Source organism: Suncus etruscus, chromosome 18, assembly GCF_024139225.1.
Source record: "Suncus etruscus isolate mSunEtr1 chromosome 18, mSunEtr1.pri.cur, whole genome shotgun sequence".
Classification (NCBI taxonomy): Eukaryota; Metazoa; Chordata; class Mammalia; order Eulipotyphla; family Soricidae; genus Suncus; species Suncus etruscus.
In genome coordinates, this window is record NC_064865.1 from 54172854 (window position 1) to 54192825 (window position 19972).

Genomic DNA, 19972 nt, shown 5'->3' on the forward strand with positions numbered 1-19972 from the left:
TCTGTTCGTCTGTCTCTCTGCCTGCATGTCTGCCTATCTTTCTGCCTGTCTATCTGTCTGTCTGCCTGCCTGTCTTTCTGCCTGTCTGTCTCTCTGCCTGCCTGTCTTTCTGCCTGCCTGCTTGCCTGTCTCTCTGTCTTTCTGCCTGCCTGTCTTTCTGCCTGCCTGCCAGTCAGTCTCCAACGGTGCTACACAACTGGCCATTCATACAATAAACACCCAGACACCCACCTACCCCCCATAAACTCCTGCAAGAACCCGCTCCCCAAATATTCTCTCTCCCCCGCTGCAGGCAGGAGCCAGGGCGCCGGTGGCAACGCGACCTTGCCCTTGGGACAAACTGGGACACACACAGAGAGAGAGAGCACCGGGCGGGTGCAACAGAGCACGCAGCGAGGAGTCCGGGGTGGTGGGCTTGCTGGAGGAGGAGCTGCGCAGAGACAAAAAGCGGGGTTCGGGGCTTGCAAAGAACGGGGTGCACGGAAAGGAGAGAACCCCGATCGCGCCCCAGCAGCTGCGCGTGCAGGCCGGGCCTGTGCCGGGAGCGAGGCGGGGCGGCGCTTGCAGCGGGCCGGGCCGGCTGGGCTCCGCAGCGCGCGTCGCCGGGGTGTCCCCGCCGGTCCCCGCTTCTCGCCGCCTCCTGCCGGGCCATGGCCACCGGCTCCGGGCTGCGACGCCTCCGGGCCCCGCCGCGCCTCCCTCCTGCTCGCGGCTGCTCGTCCGGGCCCGCGGGCCTCTCGCCGGCGCTGCTGCGGCCCGACGGCTTCGTGGGGGGCCGCTGGGTGCGCCCCGCCGCCGCCTTCCCGGTGCTCGACCCGGCCAGCGGCGCCAGCCTGGGCTCCGTGGCCGACTGCGGGGCGCCCGAGGCCCGCCAGGCCGTGCGCGCCGCCCACGAGGCCTTCGGGCGCTGGAAGCGAGTCGCGGCCAAGGTGAGGGGCGCCCTGGTCTCCGGCCCTACCCGGGACCCCCGCTAGGACGCCCAACGAGGGACGCGGAGACGGTTCATTGAGTTTGGGGACTTGGGGCCTGGGCTTTGAGCCCTAGAAGTGGGTCTTGGGGGGAGGGAGGAAGGGAAGACGAAGAGGAGGAGGAGGAGGAGGAGGAGGGGAGAGAGAGAGAGAGAGACAGAGAGAGAGACAGAGAGAGGAGAGAGAGACAGACAGACAAAGAGGAGAGAGAGGGAGAGAGAGAGAGAGAGAAGAGAGGAGAGAAGAGACAGAGAGAGGACAGAGAGACAGAGACAGACAGAGGAGAGAGAGAGACAGACAGAGAGAGGAGAGAGAGGGAGAAAGGGAGAGAAAGGAGAGACAGAGGAGAGAGAGAAAGAGGGAGAGAGGAGAGAGAGGAGAGGGGGAGAGAGAGAAGAAGAAGAAGAAGAAGAAGAAGAAGAAGAAGAAGAAGAAGAAGAAGAGGAAGAGGAGGAGGAGGAGAGGAGAGAGAGGAAGGAGAGGAGAGAGAGGAGACAGAGACAGACAGAGGGAGAGAGATAGGAGAGAGAGGGAGGGAGAGAGAGACAGAGACAGAGAGAGACAGACAGAGAGGGAGAGAGAGAGGAGAGAGAGGAGTCAGAGAGGAGAGAGGGAGAGTTTGTGTGTTTCTGTGTGTGTGTGTGTGTGTCGTGCAGTCCACATGTGACTCTTGCAGGCACCTACAAGGACACTCCTGGAGAGAGGGGTGTGTGTGTGTGTGTGCCCTAGGAAGTGGGGGTCTTGGTGTGTTTGTCTGTCTTGAAATGTATATGTCTGTCTTGGAGTGTGTGCCCTAGGAACTGGGTCTTGGGTATGTGTGTGTGTGTGTGTGTGTGTGTCTGTGTCTGTGTGTGTGTGTGTGTCTGTGTGTGTTGGGAGAGAGAGAAGGGAGAGAGAGAAATAGGAGAGGGTGTGTGTATATGTGTGATTGCCTGGGAAAAGGATGTTTTATGAATGTGTCTGTCTGTCTTGGTGTGTGTGTGTGTGTGTGTGTGTGTGTGTGTATGTTGGGGACAGATGGGGGAGAAAGCGAGGGGAGAGAGAAATAGGAGATGGTGTGTATATATGTGTGTTTGCATGGGAAGAGGATGTTACATGAATGTGTGTGTGTGTCTGGTCCACATGTGACTCTTGCAGGCACCTACAAGGACACTCCTGAACCCTACCCTGGGGTCTACTAGAAGTAATGGCTGTGCTCTCATGCTCTCTGTGTCTCTGTGTCTGTCTCTGTCTCTCTCTCCCTCTTTCTTGCTCTCTGGCTCTCTCTGCATTGGAGGCAGGCTCTTGGCCTCTGGGTAGATGTGTTTAACCTGGACTTTATGCCTGTTTAGTTTTTGTTTCTTGTTGTTTATTTAAGGCCTACACACAGTTGTGCTCAAGGCTTACTTAACTCCTGGCAGTGCTCAGGGACCATATGGGATGCCGGGGATCGAACCCACATGCGAAGCAACTGCCTTACGCTCTTATCTATCTATCCAACTTTTTTTTTTTTTCATTTATTTTTGCACTGCCTTATTTCCTTAGAAACCCTTCTTCTCATCTTGACCTTCATCTGTGGCCTTTGTTTCATTGCACAAACTGTCGCATCACTGTCCTGTCAGGTTGGAAGTTATCAGGAGTCTTCACAGCATTGTGCTGGGCGCTCTTTTTTGTTTGTTTGTTTGTTTGTTTGTTTGTTTTGGGTCACACCTGGCAGCGCTCAGGGTTTACTTCTGGCTCTACACTCAGAAATCGTTCCTGGCAGGCTCAGGGGACCATATGGGATATGGGGATTTGAATCAACGTCCTTCTGCATGCAAGGCAAACGCCTTACCTCCATGCTATCTCTCCGGCCCCATGCTGGAAGCTCTTGTGTGTGTGTGTGTGTGTGTGTGTGTGTGTGTGTGTGGTTTTTGGGTCACACCAGGCAGTGCTCAGGGATTACTACTGTTCCATGCTCAGAAATTGCTCCTGGCAGGCACGGGGGACCATATGGAACACCGGGATTCAAACCGATGACCTTCTGCATGAAAGGCAAACGCCTTACCTCCATGCTATCTCTTTGACCCCGTGCTGGGAGCTCTTAAGTGGGACATGCTAGTGCATCGCCTGTGCCCCAGTCTGCACCCCAGTTTGTGGGAGGAGTCCAGCTTGCCGATCAGCTGTCAGAATGAGGTCTAGAGGCCTAGAGCCGAGGTCCTACAGTTGGCTGAAGTATGTCAACCAGTGAAGGACAGAGTCCACCTAGCGTTGCTGGCAGCAGGGACTAGGATAGGGAGAAAATGCCGAGCTAGTTGGTGTCCCAGGAGTGCAGAGTGTCAGTGTGTGAAGGACAGTTCTGGGGGTGATGGTTGCATAGGCAGATAAATACACCTCATGTCATTGAACCATGCACATGACATGACAGAGAGGCAGCTAGAGGGAAGGAGCCACAATCCAACAGAGAGGGCACTTGCCTTAAATTCAGCTGTCCCAGGTTCTATCCCTGGCATCCCATAAAGTCTTCCAAGGACCAGCAGGAGTGATTCCTGAATGCAGAACCAGGAGTAAGCATTGCTGGGTGTGGCCCCAAAACTAAAACAAGCAAACAAACAAAAGTCAAGTGAGCTACCCTACAGGACCTACAGAGGAAGCAGGTGGGATGGTGTGTTCTTTCTTGCCCCTATCGAAAATTGTTTTTGAGGGGCTGAAAAAGATCTTGCTGGGATTTGCCTAGCATGCAACTGAGGCTGGTTCAATCCTCCGCATCACAGATGGTCTTCAGAGCATTGCCAGGAGCGATTTCTGAGCACAGAGCCAGGAGTAAACCCTGAGTACTGCCAGGTGTAGACCCAAACTATATGGATGGGCTCAAGAGACAGCAGATAGTTAAGGTGCTTGTTTCACAGGCAGTTGAACCCTGTTTTATTCCTGGCACCCCACAAATGGCCCCCTAAGTACACCCACGAGTCCTCCCTGAGCACTAGAGTAAATCCTCAGCACCCCCTGGCTATAGGGACTGTAATAAAGCAAGACTCAAATAATTTTCAAAATGTAGGTTCTCTCATTTTGTGATGAAGGGAAAGCTACTTGGCCACCCGAAAGCATCTGTTTCTCAAACCTCCTTTGTCTTCTCTTTGTCCCGGATAGGCCTCTGTGCAACCTTTTCAGGCAGCTAACACTGGAGAAAGTTCAATGTAGGTCTCCCCAAGAAGGAGACCACACAGCTGGTGACATGGGGGCCTGGCAACCATTTCTAGTCTCTTCCACCTTTTGTCTGCACCTGGAATCATACCCAGGTCTCAGGCCTGCAAGGCGTGTGCCACTGAGCCAATTAAGCAAACCCCCAGGTCTCTCTCTCTCTTTTGTTTTGTTTTGGTTGGGGGCCACACTCTGCAGTGCTCAGGGTTGACTCCTGGTTCTGTACTCAGGAATCACTCTTGGCAGTGCTTAGGGGACCATGCGGAATGTTGGGGATCAAACCCCAGGTCGGCTACATGCTGTGCTTTGCTCCAGCCCCATTGGGTCTCTCTTAAATGGGGTGTTTTGTTCTTTCCATAACTTTTTGCTTCTTGTTTCAGGAGAGGAGCTCATTACTTCGGAAATGGTATGATTTAATGATACAAAACAAGGAAGAGCTGGCCAAGATCATCACAGCAGAAAGTGTAAGTCCGGACCCTGGGAAATTACCCAGAAATCTTTAGTCCAATGTTGGGGACAGCTTCTGATCTGTGGGGGGTCAAACCCGGAAGGGCCACAAGCAAGGCAAAATGCCCTACCCACTGTTCTATCACTCTGGCCTCACTTTTTTTTTTTTTTTTTTTTTTTTGGTTTTTGGGTCACACCTGGCAGTGCTCAGGGGTTCCTTCAGGCTCTATCCTCAGAAATCACTCCTGGCAGGCTCGGGGGACCATATGGGATGCCAGGATTTGAACCACCATCCTTCTGCATGCAAGGCAAATGCCCAACCTCCATGTTATCTCTCCGGCTCCTCTGACCTCATTCTTTTGTTTTTCTTGTTGTAGTGCTTGTACATTTTGGTTGCTGTTTGTTTGGGGGGCCACATCTAGCTGTGCTCCTATATCAGTGCTCAAGGACACTGATAGGGGGTGTTCTTTGTATGACTGAAACCAAACTACAATCATGTTTGTAAACACGGTGTTTACAAAAAGAAAAATTTAAAAAAATGATAGAAGAGAGGTTTGAAATGGGAAGTGGGGAGGATGAAGCAGGCAATATTAAGATATTAAAAATAAATAAATCTGGGGCCGGAGAGATAGCATGGAGGTAAGGTGTTTGCCTTTCATGCAGGAGGTCATCGGTTCGAATCCCGGCGTCCCATATGGTCCCCCGTGCCTGCCAGGAGCAATTTCTGAGCCTGGAGCCAGGAATAACCCCTGAGCACTGCCGGGTGTGACCCAAAAACCACAAAAAAAAAAAAATAAATAAAAATAAATAAATAAATAAATAAATAAATCTGGGGCCGGAGAGATAGCATGGAGGTAAGGCAGTTACCTTGCATGCAGAAGGACGGTGGTTCGAATTCCAGCATCCCATATAATTCCTTGAGCCTGGTAGGAGCAATTTCTGAGCATAGAGCCAGGAGTAACCCCTGAGTGCTGCCGGGTGAGACCCAAAAACCAAAATAAATAAATAAATAAATCTAAAAAAGAATAAAGGAAAGAAAAGAATATAAGATCACTGAGAGCAGTACTCAGGGGAACCATATGGAATGCTGGGGACTGAATTTGGCTCAGTTGTATGCAAGAGCCTGAACCCCAATATCATATTTTGAACCCTGTATTTGCCTATTTTAAAAATGAATTGGATATAATAAGTCTACAAGTTATACTTATATATAATATCACAGTCACAATATTAGAAGATATTTGATGCAATGACTTGTACACAGCAGCCACCTTGGTTGTGTTTGCAGCTTCAGCATTTATGGCCCTAGAAACACACCTGTGCAGTGGACCATTAGATCTGTCCTCATCTGCCCCCATCGTCAGGCTCCAATAGGAGTACAGGCACCTCTGGAATGTTCCCCACAATGCCCAGAGTCCTTGTTGGCCAAATGATCATGTCTATTGGATCCAAACTGTGGAACAAAGAGGAGGGACGGTGATTGCAGTAGGCCAAGTCTATGCCAAGTACTATCCCAGCGGGTCCCTGGCATAAGGCTTTTACTATAGTGAGCTCAGAGGATGAAAGGAACATAGAGGCTGAAAAGTGGTTCAGGCCAGATGGTCAGTCCTGGAACCTGGATCCATGGACAGCACCTTCCTGAGAGCCTGAAGCTGCCCTGTCCTAATAGACAGTGTGCTTCCTGTGAAGATCTACATATATGAGGGGTCATAGAGAGAGTGTGTGAGTGAAGATCCTGCCTGGCCCACAACAGATCTGCATTTCGATCCCTGGTTCCCCAAGTGGTGCTCCAAGCACAAGGATGATGCCTTGGTGTTCGAGGAGTAAGCCCTGAGCACTGACAGGAGAGGAAAGAGAGAAGAAAGAGGGAGGGAGGGAGGGAAGATGGAAGGAAGGAAGGAAGGAAGGAAGGAAGGAAGGAAGGAAGGAAGGAAGGAAGGAAGGAAGGAAGGAAGGAAGGAAAAGGAAGAAAAATAGAGAATGGAAGGGAGCGAGGAGGAAGGAAAGGAAGGGAGGGAGAAGGAAGGAGGGAAGGGAGGGAGGGAGGGAACAAAGGAAAAGAGGGAGGGAAGGAAAAAGAAAGGAAGGGAAAGGAAGAAAAATAGAGAAAGGAAGGGAGCGAGGAGGAAGGGAGGGAGGGAGGAAGAAGAGGAAGGAAGGAAGGAAGGAAGGAAGGAAGGAAGGAAGGAAGGAAGGAAGGAAGGAAGGAAGGAAGGAAGGGAGGGAGGGAGGGAGGAAGGAAGGGAGGGAGGGAGGGAGGGAGGGAGGAAGAAGAGGAAGGAAGGAAGGAAGGAAGGAAGGAAGGAAGGAAGGAAGGAAGGAAGGAAGGAAGGAAGGAAGGAAGGAAGGAAGGAAGGAAGGAAAGAAAGACCTGGGAGGTGACTCAATGGTAAATCATTTAACTCATGATGCTCTGGGCACCTCGCACCCCAGTTCTGTCCACCAGAGAGGATGTGCGTCCCCCATCTGCAGTTACTGAGCGGCTGTGTCTCGGGATGACTCCCGACTTTCACATGTGCTGTGTTCAAACATTCTTCAAGGTTCTCTCATTGGGGACTTGTCATCTCTGCCTCTGTCTGGAAGGCTCTAGAACTTGGTGTCTCGGGGCTCACACCTGCTCTCTCTGCCTGGCTGCAGGGGAAGCCGCTGAAGGAGGCCGAGGGGGAGGTCGTCTACGCTGCCCTCTTCCTGGAGTGGTTCTCGGAGGAGGCCCGGCGCATCTACGGGGACATCATCTACCCTCCCGCCAGGGACCGGAGAGCACTGGTGCTCAAGCAGCCGCTGGGTGTGGCCGCCATCATCACCCCGGTGGGTGTGGGGGTGAGGGGATGAGGTACCAGGATGGAGCCCAGGGTGGGGGCCTGCAGGTGCTTGCAAATGATCCTATCTTCCTGGTGCCGAGAGGTTCCTCAGCCTGTCTGTGAACCTCCCTCACCCCTTCCTGGTTTCCTGATTTGACTGATGACAGGCAGAGTCATCTTTCCTGATCCTGTGGGCTCTGGAAGGATGAGGGGTGACAGGAGTGAGTGTTGATATGCAGGGGTGAAGGGTAGTGGGAGAATGGGGATCTCTGTCTTCTATTGCCTGTAGTAATGGAGAACTCCCAGGGCTGAGGTCTGACTTGGCCTGAGACCAGGTGGTGCTGGGGTCAAACCCAAGGCCTTGACTTCCACCTCTAATAAGACCTGGCCCATTCAAGGACTCAAGATAAACCCCAGTTTTCCCAAGGCCATGTTGCCTCATTGACTCTTGGCTAATAGTTAGGCAAGCACCTCGGGAGTGGACCAAGTGTGGGCACCCCGGGATTAAGGAAAGGGAAATGGAAGGCCAGGTCATTTACTGTTTTCAGGATCACTGTCCCTCCCTGCTCACCACAGCCCCCCATAAACAACCTCCAGTCTGATCTTGTGGAATAGCTGTGTAACACGAGTGAGCCACTGAACTGTTCTGCCTCAGTTTCCCTAAACTGAGCACTGGGTTGTGATAGGATTTCCCCGAGTCTAATTGAGAACTGTGCAGAGCAGCACAGCAGTTGGGGAAAAACTAAGAAGATGAAAATGGAATGAAATATGTCAAGGTCTATGGGTGTCTATAAACAACAGTACGTGGATGGGGCCAGAGCAATAGCACAGTGGTGAGGCACTTGCCTTGCACGCAGCCAACAAAAGACAGACCCTGGTTCAAATTCCAGCATCCCATATGGTCCCTCCCTACCCCAGACTGCCAGGAACAACTCTGAGCACAGAGCCAGGAATAACCCCTACCCCCCCCCAAAAAAAAGAGAAAAGAACCAAAAAAAGAAAAGAAAAGAAAAAAGTCAGTGAAAAGTTATCGGTCAACTTTGCAGATGTTTTCTCCCAGAAAACCAGTAAAATCTCATGCCTATGTTTATAAAGTTTTATTGGGAGGGAGCCATTGTGCTCAGGGATCATTTTACTCATGGCTCTACATTCAGGAATCACCCCTGGAGAGAGGGCTTGGGGGACCATCAGGGATGCCTAGGATCTAACTTTGGTTAGTTACATGGAAGACCAGTGCCCTATCTGTTGTACTATCTCCCTGGCCCCTGTAAATGGTTTGGATTTTTTTATTGTTTTTGAGCCACACCCAGTAGGTCTTAGGGTTTACTCCTGGTTCTGTGCTCAGAAGTCACTTCTGGCAGGCTTAGGGAATGATATTGGATGTTGAGGATCGAACCCAGGTTTACCTCGTCCAAGGCAAATGCCCTACCTGCTGTACTCTCTCAGTCTGGCCCTAAAGTGTTTTGGTTTGGTTTGGTTTAGTTTTAGGTTTTTGGGTCACACCCAGCAGTGCTCAGGAGTTTCTACTGGCTCTAGGCTCAGAAATCGCCCCTGGAAGGCTCGGGGGACCATATGGGATGCAGGGATTCGAATCACCGTCCTTCTGCATCATGAAAGGCAAACGCCTTACCTCCATGCTGTCTCTCCAGCCCCATGGCCCTAAAGTTTTATTGAAACAACACCATGCCCATTCACAAGCCTGCCCTGGAGATGACCAGATGACCTTTATTTATATCCTGCCCTATCTAACGAGGAGCTCTCCGTCCCCTTTCAGAGCAGAGTCAACATCCCACCTTTATGGACCTTGTCAAGCCCAATTTTGGGGGACTTGGGGGGGGCATGTTCTCACCTGGTCAAGACCAAGATCAGTTTGTAACTATTGTGCCATGGAGTCTGGCCCCTGCACGTCCCTTCTCTCACCCACCAGTTTGCTTGTCTCATTCCAGTGGAACTTCCCAAGCGCCATGATCACACGGAAAGTGGGCGCTGCGCTGGCTGCCGGCTGCACCGTGGTGGTGAAACCTGCTGAGGACACCCCTTTCTCCGCCCTGGCCCTTGCCGAGGTGAGCACTGTGCATGAGTACCCCTACAGGGTAGCTGTAGCCTCCTCTCCTTTACAGCCTCTGCCTCAAGGCCTGGTTGGTGTTGCATTGACTTCTGTCATCCTGGATCTATCATATGCATGTTTTCTTTTCTTTCTTTTTGGTTTTGTGCTCATGGCTGTGCTCATGGCTACTCCTGACTTTGTGCTCAGGGCTCACTCCTGACTCAAGGATCATTCCTGGCATAACTCAGGGGTCTAGACGTGGTGTGGGGGATTGAACCCAGGTCATCGCTTGCAGGGAAGGTACCTTACCTCTACATCTCTCAGGTCCCCTGTGACATTTCCTTTTACAAACCACGCAAAGCCTTCCAGAATAGCTATTGCTTCTTCTAGAAAAGACCAGGCCTGGGGAGGCCGTGACATCTGTGGGAGAGGTGGATTTTTAGCTCTCCCTGAAGGTGGCCACATGCCCATGTGCTGGCTAGAAGACAGCGATAGGGCTAAAGTGTGGGTGTTTACACAGCCAGGGAGCCCCTTCTTTACCTCCCTCTATAGAATGCATGCACCTACTCTTGTCTGGTTCCTGGTGAGATCTTGTTTCACTTCAAAATATATTCTGGGGACCAGGAGATCATTCTAGGGTGAGGCTTGGGCCTTGCAGGCACATGACCAGGGTTCAGTTCCCAGCACTGCAAGCTTTCCTAAGTTTGTGTTGCCATGGGATGAGACCCTGGTGGTCCAGCAACACAGGGTCAGGGGGCACCCCCTCGTTAGACCCTTGACATTGACCCATTGACCCAGTCGGCCATACATCTCACTGAGTGAACCCCAGGTTTCCCACAAACTGCTAATAGGTTTCATTCCCCCAAAAAACCAAATCATTCTTTTTCTTTTTTTTAAATTTAATATCTTTATGTAAACACCATGATTGCAAACATGCTTGTAGTTGGGTTTCAGTTATAAAAATGAACACCCCCATTCACTAGTGCAACATTCCCACCACCAATGCCCTCTATCTCCTCCTCCCCCTGTGTTGAGACAGGCATTCTATTTCTCTCACTCACTACCATTGTCATGATAGTTGTTAGCATAGTTATTTCTCTAATTGCACTCACCAGTCTTTGTGGTATGCTTCGTATCATGGGCTGGTCCTTCCAGGCCTCATCTCTATTGTCTCTGGGCATTATTACAATAATGTCTTTTATTTTTCTTAAAGCTCATAGATGAGTGAGACTATTCTGTGTCAATCTCTCTCCCTTTGACTTATTTCACTCAGCATAATAGTTTCCATATCCATCACGTATAGGAAAACTTCATGGCTTCATTTTTCCTGTATTTTATTCTTAATTCTTTTGTTTTGTTTTGTTTTGTTTTGTTTTTGGGCCACACCCGGCAGTGCTCAGGGGCTACTCCTGGCTGTCTGCTCAGAAATAGCTCCTGGCAGGCACTGGGGACCATATGGGACACCGGGATTCGAACCAACCATCTTAGGTCCTGGATAGGCTGCTTGCAAGGCAAACGCCGCTGTGCTATCTCTCCGGGCCCTATTCTTAATTCTTATTAATGACCTCACTTACTTTTATTTTAGACTCCATGATTCACAATACCGCCAATGTTGGGGTCTCATGGATACAGTGTTTCTGACATCACAGCCTATACCAGAATGTCTTCCAATCTACAACATCCCCACACCCACACCAGGGCCTTATTTTTCTAGATCAGTTCTCTGCTTCTCTTGCTTGTGGGCTTTTGTTGTTTTTTTTATTATGCTTCTTTATGTCCCACACAATGAGGAAAATAATTCTGTGCCTGTCTCTCTCTTTCTAACTAGCGTCACTCAGCATGGTGCTCCAGATCTGCCCACGGAGCAGCAAATTGCATGATTTTATTATTTTTCTTATAGCCCAGTAATATCCCGTTGCGTGTACGTGTATCATCATTTCTTTAGCAAGTCATCTGTTCTTGGATTGTTTTTAGATTCTGGCTATTGTAAATAATAGTGAACAGTAAATACAGGGATCAAGGTCTTTTCTGAATAGACTTTTTGGGGTCAATGCCAAGAAGTGGGTCAAAATGGATGCTCAGTTCTTAGTTTTTTGAAAACTGTTCACATTGTTTTTTCAAAAGGACCAGCCAGTGGACATTCTTACCAGCAGTGGATGGATGAGGGTTCCTGTCCCCTCATATTCCTGCCAGGTTGTTTTTGTTCAAGTAATATATTCTCTATTTAGTTTCCTTCCCCTTTGGGGATGAAAAGACAGTTGTCTATTTCGCTGTGGCTAAGTGTGTACTGTCCCCTGGTGGCCCGGTGTCGTTGCAGCTGGCAAACCAGGCTGGGATTCCCGCTGGCGTTTACAATGTGGTCCCCTGCTCACAAAAGAAGGCCAAGGAAGTAGGAGAGGCGCTCTGCACCGATCCTCTCGTCTCCAAAATTTCCTTTACTGGCTCCACAGCTACTGGGAAGGCAAGTGCTTAAGGAAACATGGGGGGGCTTGGTGAGGTGTTTTTGGCTTTGGGATGGGGATATACCTGGTTCTACAGTCAGGTATCACTCCTACAGGGGTTCAGAGGACCCTATGGGATGCCAGGATCAAACCACATCAGCCGTGAGCAGACAAGCGTCTTGCTGTACTATCTCTCCCAACTGCCTTATTCTTTTTGTCTCCCTTTTCAAAGAAATTTAGGAGGAAGCAGTTAGGCCACAGCTGGTAGTGCTCAGGGCTTGGGAAACAATGTGGGTTGCCAGGGATTAAACTGGTGCAGGGTGATTGCAAAGCAGGTGCCTTTAGCCCTGTGTTGTCTCCTGCCCCTTCATCCTTCTGATGATGCCCAGGCTCACCCCATTACACTGGGATTATGTCCTTCCAGCCTGCTCCACCCTGGCATTTTCCACTGTTGGGGAACTTGATTCCTGATTGGACCACACCCAGGGGTACACGGGCCATGAGGATGTCCCCATCTCGCCTCTCTGGCAGGTCCTGCTGCATCACGCAGCCAACTCCGTGAAAAGGGTGTCCATGGAGCTGGGCGGCAATGCCCCCTTCATTGTCTTCGACAGCGCCAATGTGGAGCAGGCAGTGGCAGGCGCCATGGCCTCTAAATTCAGAAACTCCGGGCAGGTGAGTACTGTTGGGATTGTCAGTGAGGAGCACGGCATGTCTGTGTACCTCCGTATCCCCCTGGGAGGAAATGTGGGTTCTTTCTATCAGTCTCTTCTTTTTTGGGGTAGGGAATCTGGGCCACACACAATGGCGCTCTGGGGTTACTCCCAGCTCTTGTGCTGACTCCTGGCAGTGCTTAGGGACCAGGGAGTGCCAGGGATTGAACTGGGCTTGGCCACATGCAAGGCAAGTGCATTCATATCTGTGCTGTCTCCTTGGCCTCATCATTCATTCATTCTTCCCTCACTGACTTTTTCCAGGAGTGTTTCAGCCTCCCTGTTCTCAAATCCTGAGGATGGGGGCCACAGCAGTAGCATAGCACAGTGAGGAGGATGTTTGCCTTTCATGCGAATGACCCAAGTTCAATCCTTGGCATCCCATATGATTGCCCAAGCACTGCCAGGAGTGATTCCTGAGTGCACAGCCAGGAGTTAACTTCTCAGCACTGCCAGATGTAGCCCTCCCCCCCCCAAAAAAAAAAAAAAAACAAGACAAAACAACAAAAAAATAAAAATGCATGCTTAGGATTTTTGTTTCTTCTTTCCAGACGTGCGTCTGCTCCAATCGTTTCCTGGTGCAAAAAGGCATCCATGATTCCTTCGTAAAGAAGTTTGCTGAGGCCATGAAGGGCCAGCTGCATGTGGGGAACGGGTTTGAAGAGAGAACCACGCAGGGGCCTCTCATTAACCAGAGAGCTGTGGAAAAGGTGAGCGGGTCTAGGCTGGGGAAGCCGTTTCCTGGGTTTGCTCTCAACAACTGAACTTCGTGCAGGTGCCTGGCATGTATTTGGAACAAAGGTTTGGAATCTGCCAGTTTGTCTGAACACTGGAGCCCAGGTCACTGCTGAAGCTTCTCCAACTGGGTCATGTACATCAGGGGTACAAACCCTGGCTCTGCAAAAGGGCTGCCTGATCTGTTCCCCTTCACAGCTGATCCCTTGGCTTTAACGAGCACAAAAGCAAAGGCATGCATGGAGTGGATTAGGACAAGCATGGAGTGGATTAGGACAAGCTTTTTGAAATGTCCTAGTTTAATTCCACTTTGCAGGAGCCGGAGAGATAGCACAGCAGTAGGGCATTTGCCTTGCAAATGATCAACCCAGGAGGAACCCCCTGGTTCGATTCCCAGAATCTCATATGGTCCCCCAACCTGCTAGGGTTGATTTCTTGTTTTGTGTTTTTTTTTTTTTGGGGGGGGGGTCACACCTGGCAGTGTTCAGGGGTTACTCCTCACTCTAGGCTCAGAAATCGTTCCTGGCAGGCTTGGGAGACCAAATGGGATGTCAGGATTCTAACCACCATCCTTCTGCATGCAAGGCAAACGCCCTACCTTCATGCTATCTCTCCGGCCCCTGCCAGGGGCGATTTCTGAGTGCAGATCCAGGAGTAATCCCTGAGCATTGCTGGGTGTGGCCCAAAATCAATCAATAAATAAAGTTTAAAAAAATCATAATTCTACTTTGCACCAAGACTGGGAAACCATTCTTTTCCACCTACACGAAGTTCCAGGCGCTGTTCTCTAGAGGGTGCTGTTTCCCCCCAGAGATTCCGCAAGGACAGTTGAAGGATTTCTTGATTTTGTGAGTTCAGAATTCTAAATGTTTTAGGAAACATTTTTTCTGAAATTAGCCTGGGGAGCATCAGAAGGGGAATTCCAGGGAGGAAAACTGCACATCATCTTTCTCGTGACCAGAACAGGGCAGGTGGAAACTTTAAAGCAGGTTGTTAAATGTAATTATTTAGCTATAGTTTATTGAAAAACAGCCTGACTCATGGGGCTAGGCTGGACTGGGCTGGGCTAAATTTGATTCTGCAAGCATTCAGCTCAAAGGATGGAGTGAGGGAGGACCCCATGAACCAAAGATCGCAGTGAAGTGGCAGGGATTGAGTTAGAGAAATTTGCCATGCCGATGGGGACATAATGCCTGCCAGAGACATAACCTTCTCCTGGGTTGGCTGGCAGAGAAAGCAGGTGCAGCCAGGAGAGAAGGAGCTCATGGCTACATGTTTGCTTGGCTTTCCAGGCCTTCAGCCCCACCACACACGCAAGACCCTGCGAACGCATTTGCTCTGGGCCAGAAAAAATGCTTCTGCAAGATGTTGGTAGCCCACATGGGGGCTTGCAGGGAAGGTCCAAGATGGCAGAGGGGACTAGAGTACAGCTTAGATTCTCGGGTTCCATTCCCAGCTCTGCATGCTAATGTAGCCCCCAAAGGAAGGAACCAAAGAATTAGATTGTGAGGATGAAAGACAGAATCAAGGGGGTTTTTGAGCTAAGAATCAAGGAGAGGGGCCAGAGGGATAGCTCAGTGGGAGGGCCTTTGCTTTGCATGCAGCTGACCTGGGTTAGATCCCCAATATCTCATATGGTCCCCCAAGCCTGCCAGGAGCGATCCCTGAGCACAGAGCCAGGAGTAATCCTTGAGCACTGCAAGGTGTGACCCCAAAGCTTCCCCCCCAAAAAAAAAATTAAAGTAAAATAAAAGTGAGAAGCCCTCACACAGGTCTCCACAGCCTCAATCTGTGCTCAGAGACTCTGCCCAACTCCTCACCCAGTGCTCTCTTTTCTCTATTCACACAGGTGGAGGCACAGGTGAGCGACGCGGTCTCCAAGGGGGCCACCCTGGTGCTGGGCGGGAAGCGCCACACCCTGGGCCACAACTTCTTCGAGCCCACGCTGCTCAGCAACGTCACCCGAGATATGCTGTGCTCCCAGGAGGAGACGTTCGGGCCTCTGGCCCCCGTGATCAAGTAAGAGCATTTAGTGACCCAGGAGATGATAGAACAGGAGGGCCAGAGAGAGAGTGTAGTGGTTAGAGTGGCTCACTTTAATAGATCCCCAGAACCTGGAGGCTTCCTTGGGGTCCCACACACGCAGATCATTTGGCCACTTCCAGAGCAGTTTCTGTTGTGTAGCCACAGTGGGTGCAGGAACAGGGATCCTGTGTGAGTGCCGGGGTCCTCCTGGAGGTGTTCACATGGCCCCTCTTAGTAGTTCTGGAGAAGCAACATTCCCTGCCATGTGCTCCAGGCCACACCGTGTGAAGCTTAGGGTCACTGTACCCCAGTGGTGTTTCAGGGACCAGGTGTGCTGAAGTCAAACCATGGTCCAGGGGGCTAGAAAAATAGCACAATGGGTAGGGCTGAGCATTTGCCTTGCATGCAGCTGACTCAGGTTCAATCCCCAGCATCCCATATGGCCCCCTGAGTCTGCCAGGAGTGATTTCTGAGCACAGTCAGAAGTAACCACTTAGTGCCACCGGCTGTGGTCCCAAAACAAAAAACTGGGGCCTATCACGAGCCAAGCATTCTCCTGAACCCCGGGACCTGCATCTCATGTGATCTTGCCACCTGTTTCTCACTCTCCCAAGAATCGCACCAACCTTGAGCTGACCTGGCCTGGGGGAGCCCGGCCCGGCTGCTGTGTGCACTGAACCCCACACGGGTTCTCTGCTTGGGTGGTGAACTGGTGATGAACATATTAGCTGCTTTTTTTTTACCCTTTTTTATTTTATTTTTATTTTCTGGGGGGGCCACACCCAGCCGTGTTCAGGGATTACTCCTGGCTCTGCACTTAGAAATTACACCTGGCATTGTTTAGGGGACCACATGAGATAGTGGGGAATCAAACCTGTGTTGTCTGCGTACAAGGCAAGCATCTTCCCTGCTGTCCTGTTCCCAGCCCTTGGCTGTTTTTTCTTTACTTCTCCATCTATCCCCCTAATATTTGTTTGGTTTTTTGGGGGGGCCACACCCGGTTGTGCTTAGGGGTTCCTCCTGGCTGTCTGCTCAGAAATAGCTCCTGGCAGGCACGGGGGACCATATGGGACACCAGGATTCGAACCAACCACCTCTGGTCCTGGATCGGCTGCTTGCAAGGCAAACGCCGCTGTGCTATCTCTCCGGGCCCTATCCCCCTAATCTTGCTGATGCTCCATCTGCCTTTGCAGGTTCAACACGGAGGAGGAGGCAGTGGCGATTGCCAACGCGACAGATGTGGGGTTGGCAGGTGAGTGCCAGCAGCTTTCGGGGTTCCCTTACCCCATCTTCTCTTTTGGCCCTGTTTGAGAGCCTGGAATGTGGGGCTTCCTGAGGTCAGGCCGTGTCCTCTCATCTTCTCCATGTCCACTTTGGGGAGCTGGGGAGCAGCTGGTTCTAGGTGGGGCATGACTCACTTGGGGGTCCATCTTGCCAGAGACGTCCATGCCTGGAGATGCCAAGTACCCCTAGTCCCATTTCCGCCGGAATCCCTGCAGCCTGCACAGAAGAGCGAGTGCTGGCAACAGACCCGACAGATAGCCAGGATGGGAAATGTGGGGACGTTGTTGTGGTGACGTATGAATCCATCACCCTGACTGAGGAACTTGACAAAGAGTTCGGAGTAGCACCCACAGTAAGAGCACAAAGGCAGCCAGAGCCAGAACTTAGCGGAAAGGCCAGAGAGATAGCACAGCGGCAGTGTGTGTGTTTGCCTTGCACGCGGCAAATCCAAGACAGATGGTGGTTCGAATCCCAGCATCCCATATGGTCCCCCGAGTCTGCCAGGAGTGATTTCTGAGCTCAGTCAGGAGTAAGTCCTGAGCACCGCCATGTGTGGCCCCAAAACAAATAAGAATGACACTGGGCCCGGAGAGATAGCACAGTGGTGTTTGCCTTGCAAGCAGCTGATCCAGGACCAAAGGTGGTTGGTTCGAATCCCGGTGTTCCATATGGTCCCCCGTGCCTGCCAGGAGCTATTTCTGAGCAGACAGCCAGGAGTAGCCCCTGAGCACCGCCGGGTGTGGCCCAAAACCAAAAAAAAAAAAAAAGAAGAAGAAGAATGATATCATATAGAGAGCAGAGAAGAGATGATCTGGCCTTGAGGGAGTTGAGCAAAGAAAGGCTGAGGAGAATGTGGTTGTTTGGAGAAGGCTGAGGAAAGAAAGTACATGGTGGGGCCCTGCCTTGCATGAATGAGGGGCAGCTTCTGTCTTGGCACTGCCCCATGGCCCCCAGCATCACCCCCTGCATACCACAGTCAGAAGTGTGACCTGGCCCGGAGAGATAGCACAGTGGCGTTTGCCTTGCAAGCAGCCCATCCAGGACCAAAGGTTGTTGGTTCGAATCCCGGTGTCCCATATGGTCCCCCGTGACTGCCAGGAGCTGTTTCTGAGCAGACAGCCAGGAGTAACTCCTGAGCACCGCTGGGTGTGGCCCAAAAACCAAAACAAAAAAAAAAAAAAAAAAGACATGTTTTGGGGCCGGGCGGTGGCGCTCGAGGTAAGGTGCCTGCCTTACCTGCGCTAGCCTAGGAGACGGACCGCGGTTCGATCCCCCGGCGTCCCATATGGTCCCCCAAGCCAGGAGCGACTTCTGAGCGCATAGCCAGGAGTAACCCCTGAGCGTCACCGGGTGTGACCCAAAAACCAAAAAAAAAAAAAAAAAAAAAGAAGTGTGACCTCTCCCCAACTCCACCCCACTCATAGCTGCAGAAGGAAAAGGGGAAAGAGGAAAGAGAAAAGAAAAACCTGACTGTTCACTGAAAGCACATCCAGGCATCTTTGAATGCCCACTAGGTGTTTCACCCCTGTTTTAGTGGATTTTGGGGGCAGAATGGTCGTTTTTGCTCAAGGTTTACTCCTGGCTCTGCACTCAGGAATAACACCCAGGCTTGGGTGACTATATGGGATGCCGGGGATCTAACCTGCTGCATGAAAGGCAAACACCCTCCCTGCTGTGCTATGTATGATTCCGGCCCCTTCACCCCAGTTGTTTAGCTCATCAGCATCACAGGGAGGTTTAGACAAAAGCATCTGGTAGGGGGGACGGAGCAATAGCACAGCAGTAGGACATTTGCCTTGCATGTGGTGAACCCAGGACAGACCCAGGTTCGATCTCTGGCATCCCATATGATTCCTCAAACCTGCCAGGAGCAGTTTCTTTTTTTTTTTTTTTTTTTTTGGTTTTTGGGCCACACCCGGTGACGCTCAGGGGTTACTCCTGGCTATGCGCTCAGAAGTCGCTCCTGGCTTGGGGGACCATATGGGACGCCGGGGGATCGAACCGCGGTCCGTCTCCTAGGCTAGCGCAGGTAAGGCAGGCACCTTACCTCGAGCGCCACCGCCCGGCCCCACAGGAGCAGTTTCTAAGTGCAGAGCCAGGAGTAACTTCTGAGCACTGGTGGCTGTGGCTCCAAAACAAACAAACAAAATCAGGTGGAGACTGCCCAGGATGTTTGCAGGGCACAAGGCAGGAAACAGGTCATGCTCTGGACTCAATAGGGGACAGACGCCCCCCAGCAGGGAGGGACAATTCTAGGCCCAGGCAACTCAGCAAACACCCCTCATGGGGCACCAGGTCCTGGCACAACCCTGAGCTCCCTGTCCTCTGTCGCAGGTTATTTCTACTCCCAGGACCCAGCGCAGATCTGGCGGGTGGCCGAACAGCTGGAGGTGGGCATGGTGGGCGTGAACGAAGGCCTCATCTCCAGCGTTGAGTGCCCTTTTGGGGGCGTCAAGCAGTCAGGCCTGGGCCGCGAGGGCTCCAAGTATGGCATCGACGAATACCTGGAGATCAAGTATGTGTGCCTAGGTGGCCTCTAGACCATGGATGCTCCCACGGGGTGCTCAAGGCCGACCTGCCTCTCCCTGTTCCCCTCGACGGGAGTCTGGGACTCTCATCTCGTCTCTTCAAAAGCCTCGACAGACCCTCATCCTCTCCTCCCCTGACCCAACGAGGGACCAATTCATGCCTATGTGATGGCAAAACTCTCCAGCAGCTCCCCGGTTCTCAAAAGGGGCCCCCAGACTTTGTGGGCATCCTAAGGTGAGATAGCCAACCCATCCCTGAGGTACACTCATGGGGCCATTGTGTAGAGCTATGCAGGCTGTGAGGGGCCAAAGGGAGACTCCTTATCAACCATTCTACAATGGGAACTCATGCTAAGAAGGATAGATGTTGGGGTTTGGGGGGTTTTGGGGTGTTTTTGGGGCCATACCTGCCAGTGCTCAAGGGTGACTCCTGACTGTGCACAGGGGACATATGAAATGCCCAGGATTGAATCCCTGTTGACCCCACATGTAAAGGAAGTGTCCTACCCACTATACTATCTCTCTGGCCCCAGAAATGGATTTTAGACTTCAGATTGAGCACCAAATGGTGAGTTTTTCCAAGGCATGAAAGATATACTATCTCTCTGGCCCCCAGAAATGGATTTTAAGACTTCAGATTGAGCACCAAATGGTGAGTTTTTCCAAGGCATGAAAGATAACACCTTGTTCCCCGTGTCTGGCCCTGGACTAAACTTGTCTTTGGTGACCTGAGAGTGTATTTCCAGTTGCGGCTTTTTCCAGGAAATGAAGCAGAGTGTAGTAAAGTCTCAGAGGGTGCATAAGACTGAGCCCAGCTCCTTTGT

General features: G+C 51.4%; 1 protein-coding gene across 1 annotated transcript; it reads left to right on the top strand.

The window, feature by feature from the left end:
• Positions 1 to 608: 608 nt before the first annotated feature.
• ALDH5A1 (aldehyde dehydrogenase 5 family member A1) lies at positions 609 to 19310 on the top strand. Its single transcript, XM_049765119.1, has 10 exons — positions 609 to 929; positions 4508 to 4591; positions 7212 to 7382; positions 9322 to 9438; positions 11740 to 11883; positions 12395 to 12538; positions 13128 to 13286; positions 15161 to 15330; positions 16530 to 16588; positions 18955 to 19310. The coding sequence occupies exons 1-10, from the start codon at positions 651 to 653 to the stop codon at positions 19158 to 19160; spliced, it is 1533 nt and encodes a 510-aa protein (XP_049621076.1). The 5' UTR covers positions 609 to 650; the 3' UTR covers positions 19161 to 19310.
• Positions 19311 to 19972: the final 662 nt, after the last annotated feature.

Coding starts and splice junctions, on each gene's coding strand:
- ALDH5A1 (XM_049765119.1), top strand. CDS start 651: ATGGCCACCGGCTCCGGGCTGCGACGCCTCCGGGCCCCGCCGCGCCTC. Junction 7,383..9,321: donor TGGCCGCCATCATCACCCCG/GTGGGTGTGGGG, acceptor GTCTCATTCCAG/TGGAACTTCCCAAGCGCCAT. Junction 15,331..16,529: donor CCTCTGGCCCCCGTGATCAA/GTAAGAGCATTT, acceptor CTGCCTTTGCAG/GTTCAACACGGAGGAGGAGG.